This window comes from Bombina bombina, chromosome 2 (genome assembly GCF_027579735.1).
Source record: "Bombina bombina isolate aBomBom1 chromosome 2, aBomBom1.pri, whole genome shotgun sequence".
NCBI classification, from domain to species: domain Eukaryota; kingdom Metazoa; phylum Chordata; class Amphibia; order Anura; family Bombinatoridae; genus Bombina; species Bombina bombina.
Genome location: NC_069500.1, coordinates 756,625,235 through 756,639,301, shown reverse-complemented (window position 1 = coordinate 756,639,301; position 14,067 = coordinate 756,625,235). Strand labels below are relative to the sequence as shown.

The 14,067-nt window shown below is 43.3% G+C and overlaps 1 protein-coding gene across 1 annotated transcript in view; it reads right to left on the bottom strand.

Moving 5' to 3' along the window:
• Positions 1-14,067, bottom strand: part of FCHO1 (FCH and mu domain containing endocytic adaptor 1) — an 802,768-nt gene that overhangs the window by 742,165 nt on the left and 46,536 nt on the right. Inside the window, exon 4 of the mRNA XM_053702869.1 lies at positions 833-924. Within this exon, the coding sequence (XP_053558844.1) occupies positions 833-924 (92 nt within the window). The remainder of the gene's footprint in view (positions 1-832; positions 925-14,067) is intronic.

The following is a 14,067-nucleotide window of genomic DNA, read 5'->3' as shown; positions in this document are numbered from 1 at the left end:
CCCATGAAGTGGAAACACATCATTTCTATTACAAAAATAAACACCTTCATACAATTTACAACATCGAATGTATGCTAAATTTGTTATTTAACCACAACTGCTAACAAATGTTGCTAAACCAACAATGTGGTATGTGTAAATACTCCTATAATTTACCAGACATTAAAGTAAATGTAAAGTTTGCGGAACGAGTGCCTGGTTTTTAAAAATCCTATTAAAAACAGGGGCACTTTCATTCATCAAACTTTACATTTCACTGGTTTTATTAAAATACTTACCTTTTCTTTGTAAAAGCCGCTCAAGCGCTTCTCCAGCCTGTCGCAAGCCTCTTCATACGTCAGCAATGACCATTTCGGCATTCTCCAATCACTGCTTCCCCCTGGGGGAATCATTGCCTAAAGCAACACCGTGATTGGAGGAAGGTCGGGATTGTCATTTGACGTAGAAAGAGGCTTTCACAAAGGAAAGCTAAGTATTTTAACAAAACCAGTGAAATGTAAAGTTTGATGAATGAAAGTGCCACTGATTTTAATAGGATTATTAAAAACTGGGCACTGGTTCATCAAAATTGACATTCACTTTAATAAACAAACACTTGGCAAATTCAGGGTGCACTGCTTAAAATCATACACACATACTGTATATACACATACTTTTCTCACAATACTTGATCCTGAAGAAAAATAAAAAATTACATTACAAAATATGGTATCATTTTGGTAAGGGGGGGGGGAGTAGTTATTGAAGGAAACCTTACAATACACTTCATAGTTCTCCTCAAGACCTATTTATGGGTCATACAAACCAGCTGATTTTACAGAACACTGCTTACCTCTCTCGTACAAAGTCTGCCAGCTCTTTGACTGACAGCTGTCCATGTTTCATATTGTGATATAAAACAGCCAATCCAGAATTCTTATCACCCTGCAGAAAAGCCAGAGAATTTTTTTAAAAATTACATTGCATTTTTGTTTTCAGCTTTCAAAAAGTATATTGAGATCTACTGCAGTGAATGTAGGTTATCTGAATAGAGTATTTATTAAAATATTATGAAACAATTTATCTGTCTCATTTAGCCAAAATGGTTGGAAATATAAACACTGAAAATAAATTTTGAGATTCAGAAAAGTATTTGATCATTATTCTAAACATGATTTTTCAAAGTAGCGAATTTTACTTTAGTAAAAGATCAAACAATGAAAAATAGTGTTCATATACAATAGTGCAAATAAAATAATGGTTTTCTCTTTAAAGGGACACTGAACCCAAACTTTTTCTTTTGTGATTCAGATATAGCATGCAATTTTAAGCAACTTTCTAATGTACTCCTATTATCAATTTCTTTGTTCTCTTGCTATCTTCATTTGAAAAAGGCATCTAAGTTTTTTTTTGTTTCAGAACTGTGGACAGCACTTTTTTTATTGGTGGATGAATTTATCCACCAATCAGCAAGGACAACCCAGGTTGTTCACTAAAAATGGGCCGGCATCTAAACTTACATTCTTGCAGTTCAAATAAAGATACCAAGAGAATGAAGAAAATTTGTTAATAGGAGTAAATTAGAAAGTTGCTTAAAATGGCATGCTCTATCTGAATCACAAAAGAAAAAATTTGGGTTCAGTGTCCCTTTAATGTTTTGAAAAGTATGTTAACTGCAAATAAACATATAAGATTTTGGTTAGAGCTTAATTTACAACAATATTATCTAACAGCAGATTTATCTATCTATTGTGTACTTATAGAACGCAAACTAATCACCCGTGAGGGTCTCAAGGCGCTAAGGGAAAGCGGATAGGGGAGAGCCATGTTTTAAGGTCCTTTGTGAACTTTGTAAGGGAGGTGGATTGTATGAGGTGCAGCGGGAGGGTGTTCCATGTCTTGCTGCCATGTGGGAGAAGGATCTTCCGCCCGCTGTGGATTTGCTGATGTGGGAGATGACTGCGAGTGCTTGGTCGGACGATCAGAGTTGTCTGGCGGGGGTGTAGAAATTTACGCAGTGGTTGATGTATTCGGGTCAGATGTTATGCAGGGCCTTGAACGTGTGGGTAAGGAGCTTGAAGGTGATTCTCTCGTTGATTGGGAGCCAGTGAAGGCTCCTTAGGTGTTCGGTGATGTGGCATTGGAGAGGGATGTCGAGGATGATTCTGGCTGAGGCGTTGTGGATACATTGGAGTCTTTTGGAGTTTGATGGTGGAGCCTGCGTAGAGTGCCTGTTTTCTTGGTTTCTGTAGAGATCCACTAGAAGATTTTTTGTAGCAGGTGGAGAATGTGGAAGCATGTTGAGGTGATGGCATTGATTTGTCGGTCCATGGAGAGTGAAAAGTCCAGGATGAAGCCTAGATTTCGTGCATGGTCAGTTGGGGTTAGAGGGTGACCAAGAGCTGTGGGCCACCAGGAGTCGTCTCATGCGGATGTATTGGGTCCGAGGAGGACGACTTCGGTTTTGTCTGTGTTCAGTTTGAGCCGGTTGTCATTCATTCAGGTGGCTACTGCTGTCAGTCCTTTGTGGACGTTCTTTTTGGCGGTGGTGGGATCTCGGGTGAGATGATTAACCGGGTGTCATCAGCGTAGGAGACGATGTTGAGGTTGTGGCGTCAGACTATGGTGGTGAGAGGGGCCATGTAGAGGTACACTGCAGTTGACTGGTGTGGGTTTGGAGGAGAATGGCGGGAGTCTGACTTTCTGGGTCCTGCCCGTGAGGAAGGAAGTGATCCATTCCAGGGCTTTGCTGTGGATGCCGGCATCGTGTAGGCGGGTGCAGAGGGTGTTGTGGTCGACAGCTGACAGGTCTAGGAGGATGAGGGCGGTGGTTTCTCCTCGGTCGAGCATGGCGCAGATGTCGTCTGTAGCGGCGAGGAGGGCGGTCTTGGTGCTGTGGTTGCTTCTGAAACCGGATTGAGAGTGGTCCAGGGTATGGTCAGTAAGTTGCAAGTTGATGGACTACTATGACTTTAGCCGGAAGGGGGAGTAGTGAGATGGGGCTTCAATTCCGCGTGCTTCCAGACATCTGGGAAGGTGCCGGTTTTGATGGAGCAGTTGGAGCAGCGGAGTACAGGGGCGATGGTGACGCTTGCTTTGTTGAATATGTGATGGGGGCATCTGAGGGTGTCCTCTGTGGTGAGGGGGGCTCCAGATAGTCAGTGTGTGGTGTGGTGTGGGGGGGGGCGTGAATTTGGGAGGGGTCCTGGAAGGGTGGGATGTTGGTGTCGCTACTGGGTTTGCCGCGGTTGGGTTTAGAGAATTCCTTCATGACTCTAAACCCAACCTTAAAGTGATGGTAAACTTTCCACTTTTTATAATTAGATTCGGAATGGAAACAATTTAAATGGAGTTTCACGCATCAGTTGTAACGAAGATGCACTGTAACTTACTTTTTAATCTAGCCTTGCCATTCTAATTCCCTGTGCTCCGATAGCCAATCAGCACTCTAGCTACAAAAAAGTGCCGTACGGATAGAGCGCCGATTGGAGAACAGTTTAAACCTTAGGCTCACAAAACAATTACTTTTGTACAGATACAGCACATCTTTATTAGCATCGATGAATTAAACTCCATCTAAGATAAAAGGGAAGAAAGAGTTTAAAAAAACAACAAACAAAAAAGAAACACAGTTTTGGAAACCAAACAGGTTACAATTACAGTCATTTTAATAGTTCTGGCAAAACACAGTGTGTAGGGGCTTAACTACAGGGGTCTCAATTGAGATCATGGTCCAAGGCCTAAGGGGCAAATCTGGCCCTACAATAAGCTGTGGCAAAGCTACAGGGGGCCTGCATCATGTCTGGCCACTGTGTCCTGTGTACTTACTTGTACAATGGGTTCCATTTAAAAAAAGCTATAAATGTAGTTTTCAGAGCACTTTGACTGCAGGCTCGCACGGAAAAAGGCTGCAGCCGAGGGTTAAGAAGCTTTTTAACCTGCTACGCCAACAGCGTTTCACAATCCTCCGGAATTCTCCAACCAGTGAGACAGAAAGCCCATGCTCACATGCAATTGGACACGTGCGAGCAGGGGCGGAGTTACACACACGGAAAATTGTGCAATGATAAACGCGGGTGAACAGGGGTACAAAACTGCCCATGTCTGCTTGGCCATTACTAAATGGAGCCCAATATATTGGCAGGGTTTCCAAGATGGTCATCACAGGAGGAGATAGATTATATATATATATATATATATATATATATATATATATATATATATATATATATATATATATATATATATATATATATATATATATATATATATATATAATACACACATACACAATACACACAAAGGCTGTTCAAGCATATCTTCTGGCGCAGTATAACTATAAGGGAAGGATGAAACACAGTTACAGAGAGAGGAGCAGCTTATCTTCCTCCTCAGTGGCTGCCAACTCATTTTCTGTTTATGGCAAACAGTCAGAAAAGGGGCTGGTGAAACAGGGAGGAACAGTTACAGCCTTTGCCCTGGGGCCCAGTGAGGTCTAGTTATGCCCCTGGCAGTATGTTTAGTTTTTTGTTAAAATAATGTATGTATGTATGATTAATAAAAAAAAAAAAAAAGTTGTTTCAGCAGAAAATAACTCATTAATTTATAGGCTAACATAAAAGCAAAAAGATAAAAAGTGCACTGTAGTATTTGTTCTGTTGTGGAAAGGATGAGGTTAATAAATAAACTATCTGGGCACAGAAGATTAATTCATTGCTTGAGTGTTCTGTGCCATTCTGAGAGAGGGTATCAGCATGTAATCGGCAGAAGGCAGAAAAGGGATGAGTCAGCAAACACACTGTACCAGAGAAAGGAGGGAAAACAAGTAAAAATATTGAAGATAGTGTTGTATATGAACACAAAACTGGCACTCGCTGGTCTTTCCAAAGAAATATTTTACTGTGAAAGTAGTGACGTTTCGGGGATATTTTATTATTTTTTTAAAGCATTATTTAACCCTTTCAGTTCTCAGTTTGTATAATTTTTGCTTATGTTATTGTATTTAACCCTCAGTCTACCGGCAGGGTCCATTGGACCCTGTAAGGTAGTTTGTGTTGTGTTTTTTTAAAAGAATTTATTATTGTTTGATAATTAGACAGTTATAAATCTGAAAGCATGATTTTTTTTGTATTTACACTTTTCCTGTAAAACATAAATTATGCTTACCTGATAATTTTCTTTTCTTCTGGTGGAAAGAGTCCACCGCTGCATTCATTACTTTTGGAAAATAAGAACCTGGCCACCAGGAAGAGGCAAAGACACCCCAGCCAAAGGCTTAAAATACTCCTCCCACTCCCCTCATCCCCCAGTCATTCAGCCGAGAAACAAGGACAAGTAGAAGAAATATCAGGTGAAAGGTGCCAGAACAACAAACAAGGACACCCCACAAAAAAAAAAAAAAAAAAAAAAAATTATGGATGGGGAGCTGTGGACTCTTTCCATCAGAAGAAAAATTATCAGGTAAGCATAATTTATGTTTTTCTTCGTAAATGGAAAGAGTCCACAGCTGCATTCATTACTTTTGGGGAAACAATACCCAAGCTATAGAGGACACTGAATGCCAAGATGGGAGGGTACAATAGGTGGCCCATTCTGAGGGCACCAGGCCTTAACCCCCTACCCAATAAAAAAAACTCTGCTTCGTACGAAGCCAAGAAAAATCTTAAAGGAAAGGCCCCAATGACACTGACCTGAAGCTTAGTCCAGAAGCAAAGCTAGAGACCGCAAATCGGACTCCACTGAGCCAACAGTCCTCCAGGAGACACCGTCGTCCAACAGTCGGTCCCCACACTAATGAAGGGGACACCAGCCTAAATCCCCAAGGGGACAAGGCAAAGGAGAATCGAGGAAACTGAAAGGTCACTCTAATCCATAAAAGGAAACCTCCAATAGTGAGCCCAGCTCACAAAGACCCAAATAGTCCCAAACAGAGAAAAGGAAGCTACGCCTATACCAAGCAGAACCCGGGATAAGACCAGGCACAGAGACAGAAAAGGTCTTTTTTCCAACATCCTGCAAGCACTGAAATGCAACTGAAGACAAAGTCCTCACAGCGTCTGAAAATAGAAAACTAAAGTATCCAACCACAAAAAAATGTTTAACAGACCCAGGTGAAAAACCCTGAGTTTATAACACAGAGTCCACATCAGGACGACAGAGGATACTTGCAAGGAAGGAGAAGCAGCCAAGCAAGAAACAGATTGCAAAATCAACCCCCAGACAGAGGGCACGCTCTAGGCAACCTAAGCCGCCAGACCTACACACAGGTCTCCAAAAGGGGAATACAGACCTCCATGGAGGCCCCCCAAGGAGAGGATACACCCAGAGCCTGAAGGAAGTGCAATCCCTTTACCTGTAGACCTAGGGAGCTAGTTGAAAGCCAAATCGATATCCTAGCAGAATGAGCTAACAGGATAGTTCTCAACTACACCCATCAAGATCCTGGAAAGACAACATCTTTCAGAACCCACACCCAGCCGGACCAACCCAGCATCAGTGGGTCCCAAAACAGGGAAACAGAAGAACCCCAAAACTAGTTCAGGAACGAGCGGAAGGATGGCCACAGTCATCCCCAAAGAGTACAGGTACAATCCAACTCCTAAAACAGAAGACACGGCCGTAGACCCAAGGATCTAGCAAAAAGGCCTAACAAGTCACCCTTGGAGCCAGCAAGACTCCAGATGGAACGTAACACTGCCTTTCTTCCAGGAGAAGCCCCAAGAAAAGGACTACATCTCCATAAGGAGAATAACATCTAAGAAAAGGGATGTGACCGGAAGGGCAACATCTGTCCTCAAGGCACGAAGCCAACGGCTAATAGAGAGAGAAATCTCCAACAAAAAAAGGACCCCTTACAAGTAGCTTGCCAAGCAGAGACACAGCCAACCCATTTGCCTGCAGAGCAGGGAATCCACGGGTTACACTAGCAAGCTGACCTAGGGAATACAACCCTAAGACGCATCAGTAAAGGGACATCCAGCGCCAGCAGCTGGATATGAACCAACAACCCCTGCAACCAAAGCTACATGGGCTGCTTGGATCCAATGAGTACTAAACAATCAGAAAAACCTGGCCAACCATAACCAGGTCAGGTAGATTGAGCAAAGGACATAGCCCAAGTTCCCACTACCGTGGAACACCCCAACCAGCCCTAAGGTCCAAGATTACAGAACAACCCATAACTAGGTCCACAAGGAAAACGCTGAGCGAAGCCTCAGCAACCAGAAGCCTCAGGGAGAAAACCGTTCCGGGCATCTAATAGTTCAGGCAAACATTACCCGAGAACTGAACACCCCAACTGGCAAAAACATAGACACAAGGTATATGGATGCAATATCTAGATCAAACTGTATAGCAAGAAGAACTTGTAAGTCCCAACCAAAGGAAGGAATCACCCCTAGCTTAAGTCCTATGCTCCAAGGAGCAAGGCAAGTCGTATTATGACCCTAGAGCCCCTAGACTTCTCAAACAGCCTCAGGACAACAAGCAAGGGATAACTCGAGGTCAAAAAAGCCCTTCGAGCAGGGCTAGTCTCCACATCACCTCCACACAAGCAGAGGAATACAGGGAGAAAAAGGCACAACGCCTTCCCAGCACCGAGCTAAACAATGTCCCTACAGGGACCAACCATCACCCAGAAACCCAGATCGCTAAAAGGAGATCTAACTCACCCAGAGACAATGAACAAAGACCAAAGGTCCTATAACTCAGTCAGACAGTATACGTCAGAGTAAAGCTGCATCTAGTTACAGTGTAAACAGCTTACATGCACACATTCAAGGTGCCAAGAGCTGCAGCTGGTTTCAAACTGCAAACTTTCTGCATGCTAGACAGCTATTCATACTAGCTGCTGGACCAAGCCCAAAAAGGACAAATCCAGAGCCCTAAAAACGAAGGCCAAACCGCTCAAACTGCGGTAATGGGGCGCTAAACCCTCCAACCCTCCACTGCGTGGGGGAGGAAACACTAGGTTCTGATATTATCAGACGTCAGAAAGAGTGACTCAGCGGAAACTCCACAGACCCGGTCATCTATGACTGAAGGCTATAAGGACTGAAACAATCCTTCCCGCCTTACGGACCCACAGGTCCTCTCGAATGCTTAGTTGAAACATGTAAAAATAATAGCAACCTGAGCACTCGGCACTTCTACCGAACCAGCAGAGCAGAACAGTGCCACATGTCTGAACAGCCGCTAGAACGGACCCAAAAGGACCAGCCTGCACTCAAGGTCCTAATCGGCAAGCTGCATAAATCCTCCCTCAGAGGGGAAAAAAGGAATACAGATATCGGAATAACATGTCCAAAATAACCTCCGAAGTAGTAATAGAGAGTATCGATCCCAGGTGGTCCCGAAGGAACGATAATTCAAATAAAAGACATCCTATTGGATACAAAGAAAATATAAGGAAACCCGGAGGTTAACGCTCAAGAAAACACAGGCCTATCCGAAGGACCAGCCAAACGGAGCCCCAATTTTCCATAAACTGATAAACTGGGAAAGATCTCAATAAAATAACAATCAGGAGATTACATCATCCCCACATGTCTAATGAGGTTCACCATTCAAATTAGCAGACTGAAAATCCCTATATCCGATAAGAATAGGGTCATAACAGCTGAAAAACATGTCTGAGCAATACGCGAAGGCGCGCAATCCTATAACGAAAGGCACAACACTCAGGGACTGCTACACCCGCAGGGAACTGTAGAGGCCCACCCCAAAGCGGGAGACCCGGGACAATAGGGCACGAGCACAATCGCAAATAAACGTCTGAACTCTGCAGACGAATAATCGCCAACATTATGTGGAAGCGAAAACGTGCTACAACCTCCGGGGGGGGGGACACTCCACCCTGCATGGAGGAATAATCAAGCTGGGTTACCCGCATGTGTAGAAGTATGGATTGGTAGGGAACTCACCTCTCGGAGGACGGGACCCCCAGAGGCGGATGGCTCAGCTGTCCCTTGATTCCCAGAGACCGAGGAACAAGGCACTCTCATATGGCATACGGAACATAACTGGTTGACAGGTGTCAACGAGGCCAATCCGGATTCGTCACCGGACACAGAATCTGAAATTAAAATAGTCTCAGTATAAGAATCCTCCATAACTGAATCTGAAATTTGAACAGTCTCAGCTTTAGAATCCTCCATAACTAGATAGAGGATATGCAAATATGGACTAACGTAGTAAAACAAAAAACGGCACCTGACACCCACAATGGATGGGGCACTCACCACCTATGACCAGACCAGAATTTTTCTTTTGTCACATGGTCTGGAATGTGGAAATGGGAGATTGAAGGGAACCACGCCCGACCACATGGTAAACCATACAGTCCAAAAAAGCGCGCCCAACCATAAGGTTGCGTCACTTCCAAAGGCCTCAATGTTCCAAACCACGAGCCCAGTAAGCATCACACAAACAGGTTGAATCACATAAACATGATAATAAACCCCCCTGTTCAATAACCCCCTCAGGAGATATTAACCCTTGATTGCAGGATACTAAAGGAGACTCAGAGACCCTTATGTTAGGTTAGACCCACAAGGTGGTAGCCTCTTGAGAAAAACCTTTGTAGTACAGTACATTCATGAAGTAAAATGAAACAATCTTACCGGAATCTACGCCGTGGAACAGGAACACAGCCCTTCAAGTGTGACGGATAGTAGCATCGCCTCCGTCATGGACTTGAGAGAAGAAAGAAGGCAGCGGAGCGAAGTTCGACAATGCGGATTTTCTCAGGAGGCTGCTGACCATCAGTCTGATACGCCAAGCGAATAACACTCCTCAACCAACACGGAAGAGAAGTAGCCGTAGCTTTCTGACCTTTACTTTTCCCAAAAAAAAAAAAAAATAAGGAATAAGACTGGTGAAAATCCTTAGTTGCCTGCAAATAATATTTCAATGCACAAACTACATCCAGATTGTGCAACAAATGTTCTTTATGAGGAGGATTAGGACACAAAGAAGGAATAACAATTTCCTGATTAATATTCTTATCAGAAACAACCTTGGGAAGAAAACCTAATGCAGTACGACTCACATTGCAATGCAGAAAGCTTTGAAACTCTTCGAGCCAAAGATATAGCAACCAAAAACAAAACCTTCCAGGTTAACTTAATATCCAAAGAATGCATAGGCTCAAAAAGAGCCTGTTGAAGAACTCTCAAAACTAAATTAAGACTCCAACGAGGAGTCAAAAAACGTAACCATAGGCCTGATTCTAACCAAAGCCTGACAAAAAGACTGAACATCTGGTACATCCGACAGACGTTTATGTAACAAGATAGATAAAGCAGAAATTTCACCCTTCAGGGTACTAGCAGATAAACCCTTCTCCAGACCCTCCTGGAGAAAAGACAAAATCCTAGGAATCCTGACTCTACTCCAAGAGTAGCCCTTAGATTCAAACCAATACAGATATTTACGCCATATCTTAAATCTTTCTAGTCACAGGCTTACGCGCGTGAATCCTAGTCTCAATAACTGACTCAGAAAAACCATGCTTAGATAGAATCAAGCCCCAAGCAGTCAGCTTCAGAGAAACGAGATTTGGATGAAGGAAGGGACCCTGAAGTAGAAGATCCTTCCTCAACAGAAGACTCCAAGGTGAAAAGGATGACGACATCTCCACCAGATCCTGCGAGGCCAGGCTGGTGCAATGAGAATTACCGACGCCCTCTCCTATCAGATCCGAGCAATAACTCAAGGAAGAAGTGCAAACGGAGGAAACACGTATGCCAGACTGAACTTCCAAGGAACTTCTAGAGCATCTATTAAAACCGCTTGAGGATCCCTTGACCTCGAACCGTACTTTGGAAGCTTGGCATTGTGATGAGATGCCATAAGATCCAACTCCGGTTGACCCCAATTGAGAATCAAACTGGAAAACATCCCCGGATGAAGTTCCCACTCCCCCGAATGAAAAGACTGTCTGCTCAGAAAATCCGCTTTCCAATTGTCCACCCCTGGAATGAGGATCGCAGACAGACAATTGTGAGCCTCCGCCCACTGAATAATCATGGCTACCTCCATTGCCAACGAACTCAGAGTTCCCCCTGATGATTGATGTAAGCCATGGAATGTTATATTGTCTGAATGAAATCTGATAAACTGGGTTGAAGCCAATTGAGGGCAGGCTAGGAGAGCATTGAAGATTGCCCTTAACTCTAAAGACATTTATAGGAAGAACCAATTCCTCCCGGGTCCACAGACCCTGAGCCTTCAGAGAACCACAGACAGCTCCCCAACCCAGCAGACTGGCATCCGTGGTAACAATCACCCAGGTAGGCCTGCGAAAACAGGTTCCCTAGGAGAGACGATCCTGAGACAACTACCACAGAAGAGAATCTCTTGCAACCTGATATAGAACAATCTTCGGAGACAAGTCCATATAATCCCCATTCCACCGTCTCAGCATGCATAACTGCAGAGGTCTGAGATAAAACAGAGCAAACGGAATGATGTCCATGACCGAAACCATCAGACCAATAACCTCCATACACTGGGCCATTGACGGCCAAGGAGAGGACTGAAGAGCCAGACATGAATCAAACATTTTTAACTTTCTTGCCTCTGTCAAAAAGATCTTAATTTCCAGAGAATCTATAATGGTTCCCAAAAATACCACTCTTGTAGCCAGAACCAAGGAACTTTTTCCTAAATTCACCGTCCAACCGTGGGATCTCAGAAAAGACAACAACTCCGTGTGGGAGTTTGCTAGTTGAAAAGATGGCGCCTGAACCAGAATGTCGTCCATATAGGGAGCAACCCCAATCCCCTGCAATCTGAGAACTGCCAGTAACGCACCCAGAATCTTTGAAAACACCCTGGGAGCTGTTGCAATACCAAAAGGGAGAGTCACGAACTGAAAAAGGTTTGTCTAGGAAAGCAAATCTCAGAAACTTGTGATGATCCTTGTGGATGGGAATATGTAGATATGCATCCTTCAGATCTACTGTAGTCATAAATTGACCCTCTTGAACCAGAGGAAGAAGTGACCGAATAGTCTCCATCTTGAAAGACTCTGAGAAACTTGTTTATACACTTGAGATCCAGGATGGGTCTGAAAGTTCCCTACTTTTTTGGAACAATAAACAGATTGGAATAGAAACCTAGTCCCTGCTCTTGAATTGGAACAGGAACTATCACTCCCATGTCAGAAAGATCCTGAACACAACTTAAAGGGACATGAAACACAATTTTTTTTCTTTCGTGATTTAGAAATGTATGTCATTTTAAACAACTTTCTAATTTACTTCTATTATCTAATTTGCTTCATTCTCTTGATATCACTTGCTAAAAAGCATATCTAGATATGCTCAGTAGCTGCTGATTGGTTGCTGCACATAGAGGCCTTGTGTGATTGGCTCACACATGTGCATTGCTATTTCTTCAACAAAGGATATCTAAAGAATTGAGCAAATTAGATAATAGAAGTAAATTGCAAAGTTGTTTAAAATTGCATGCCCTATCTGAATCATGAAAGTTTAATTTTGACTAGACTGTCCGTTTAAGAATGCCTCTCTTTATCTGGTTTACAGATAACCTTGGCGGGATCAGACTGATATACTTCAGGAAAGTTTTCTTCTGTGAAAAGCACACTGGTCTAAAAGAGGCTGCTTCCGGGTGGTAAATCGCCATAGAACAAGCCACTGAGCTGTTGTTCGTTCCTGGTAGAGCGCTTCTCTCTTTGTATGCAAATTACAGATAACCTTGACAGATGAAACCTGCCCCTGGGAGGAAAAACTCTTGTTTCCCAGGGATACAAGCTGGAGTTCAATATCTACAACCTAGGGATCTGGAACATCCCTTACCCAGGCTTGAGCAAACTAAGACAGCTTTCCCGCCATGCAATGCATTTCCGGATCAGGGGCAGACCCTTCATGCTGACACTGAATGAGCAGCAGTTTTCTTAGGTTTCTTCCCCTTGCTCCAAGAGGGCTTGGACTGATCCTGTGAGGAAAAAGAAAAAGAAAAAGGAGGAGGAGGAGGAGGAGGAGGAGGAGGACGACTTACCAGAGAAGTTACAAAAGGAACAAAAATTACTCTGACGACCCATCTGTTTATTTCTCCTATCCTGAGAAAGCAAATGCCCCTTCCCTCCAGTGATATCAGAAATAATCTCAGCCAAACCAAGTCCAAACAAGGTCTTTCCCTTGTAGGGAATGGATAAAAGCTTAGATTTAGATGATACATCCGCAGACCAAGACTTTAACCATAAAGCCCTGCGCGCCAAACCAACAAAGCCTGAAATTTTTGCTCCCAACTTGATGACCTGTAAAGAAACGTCCGCAATAAACACATTGACAAAACTTAAAGCCTTAATTCTATCCTGAATTTCCTCCAGAGGGGGGTGCTGCAGGATAGAATCAGACAATGCATCAAACCAATATGCAGCCGCACTGGTAAGTGTAGCAATACATGCAGCAGGTTGCCACTGGAACCCCTGGTGAACATACATCCTTTTAAGCAAAGCTTCTAATTTCTTATTCATGGGATCCTTAAAAGAACAACTATCCTCAATAGGAATAGTGGTCCTCTTAGCTAAAGTGGAAATAGCTCCCTCTACCTAAGTAACCGTCTGCCAAGATTCCTTAATAGAGTCCGCAATAGGAAACATCTTCCTAAAAATTGGAGAGGGGGGGGAAAGGAATACCAGGCTTCTCCCACTCCCGTGAAATAATTTCTGAAACACGATCTGGAACAGGAAAATCTTCCGCCACAAAAGAAACTTTAAAAAACTTGTTAAGCTTACTAGCCTTTTTGGGAATAACTATGACCGTGCAGTCAGAGTCATCCAAAGTAGCTAAAACCTCCCTGAGTGGGGGGGGAGGGGGGGCCGGGTGTGCTGGGGGAGATGAGTCCCCCCCTTTTTCTTTTTTTTATCCCTTTCCCCCTCCCCTTTTTTTTTTTTTTTTTTTTTTTTTTTTTTTTTTTTTTTTTTTTTTTTTTTTTTTGTTTTTCTCCTCTCTCTTTTCCCTCCTACCCTCCTACCCCCAGTAGTCTAAATGGTTAAGTTGAAACTATTATCCTGGAATATTGGAGGGATCTCTTCCCCACGTAAAAGGAAGTTAGCCATTA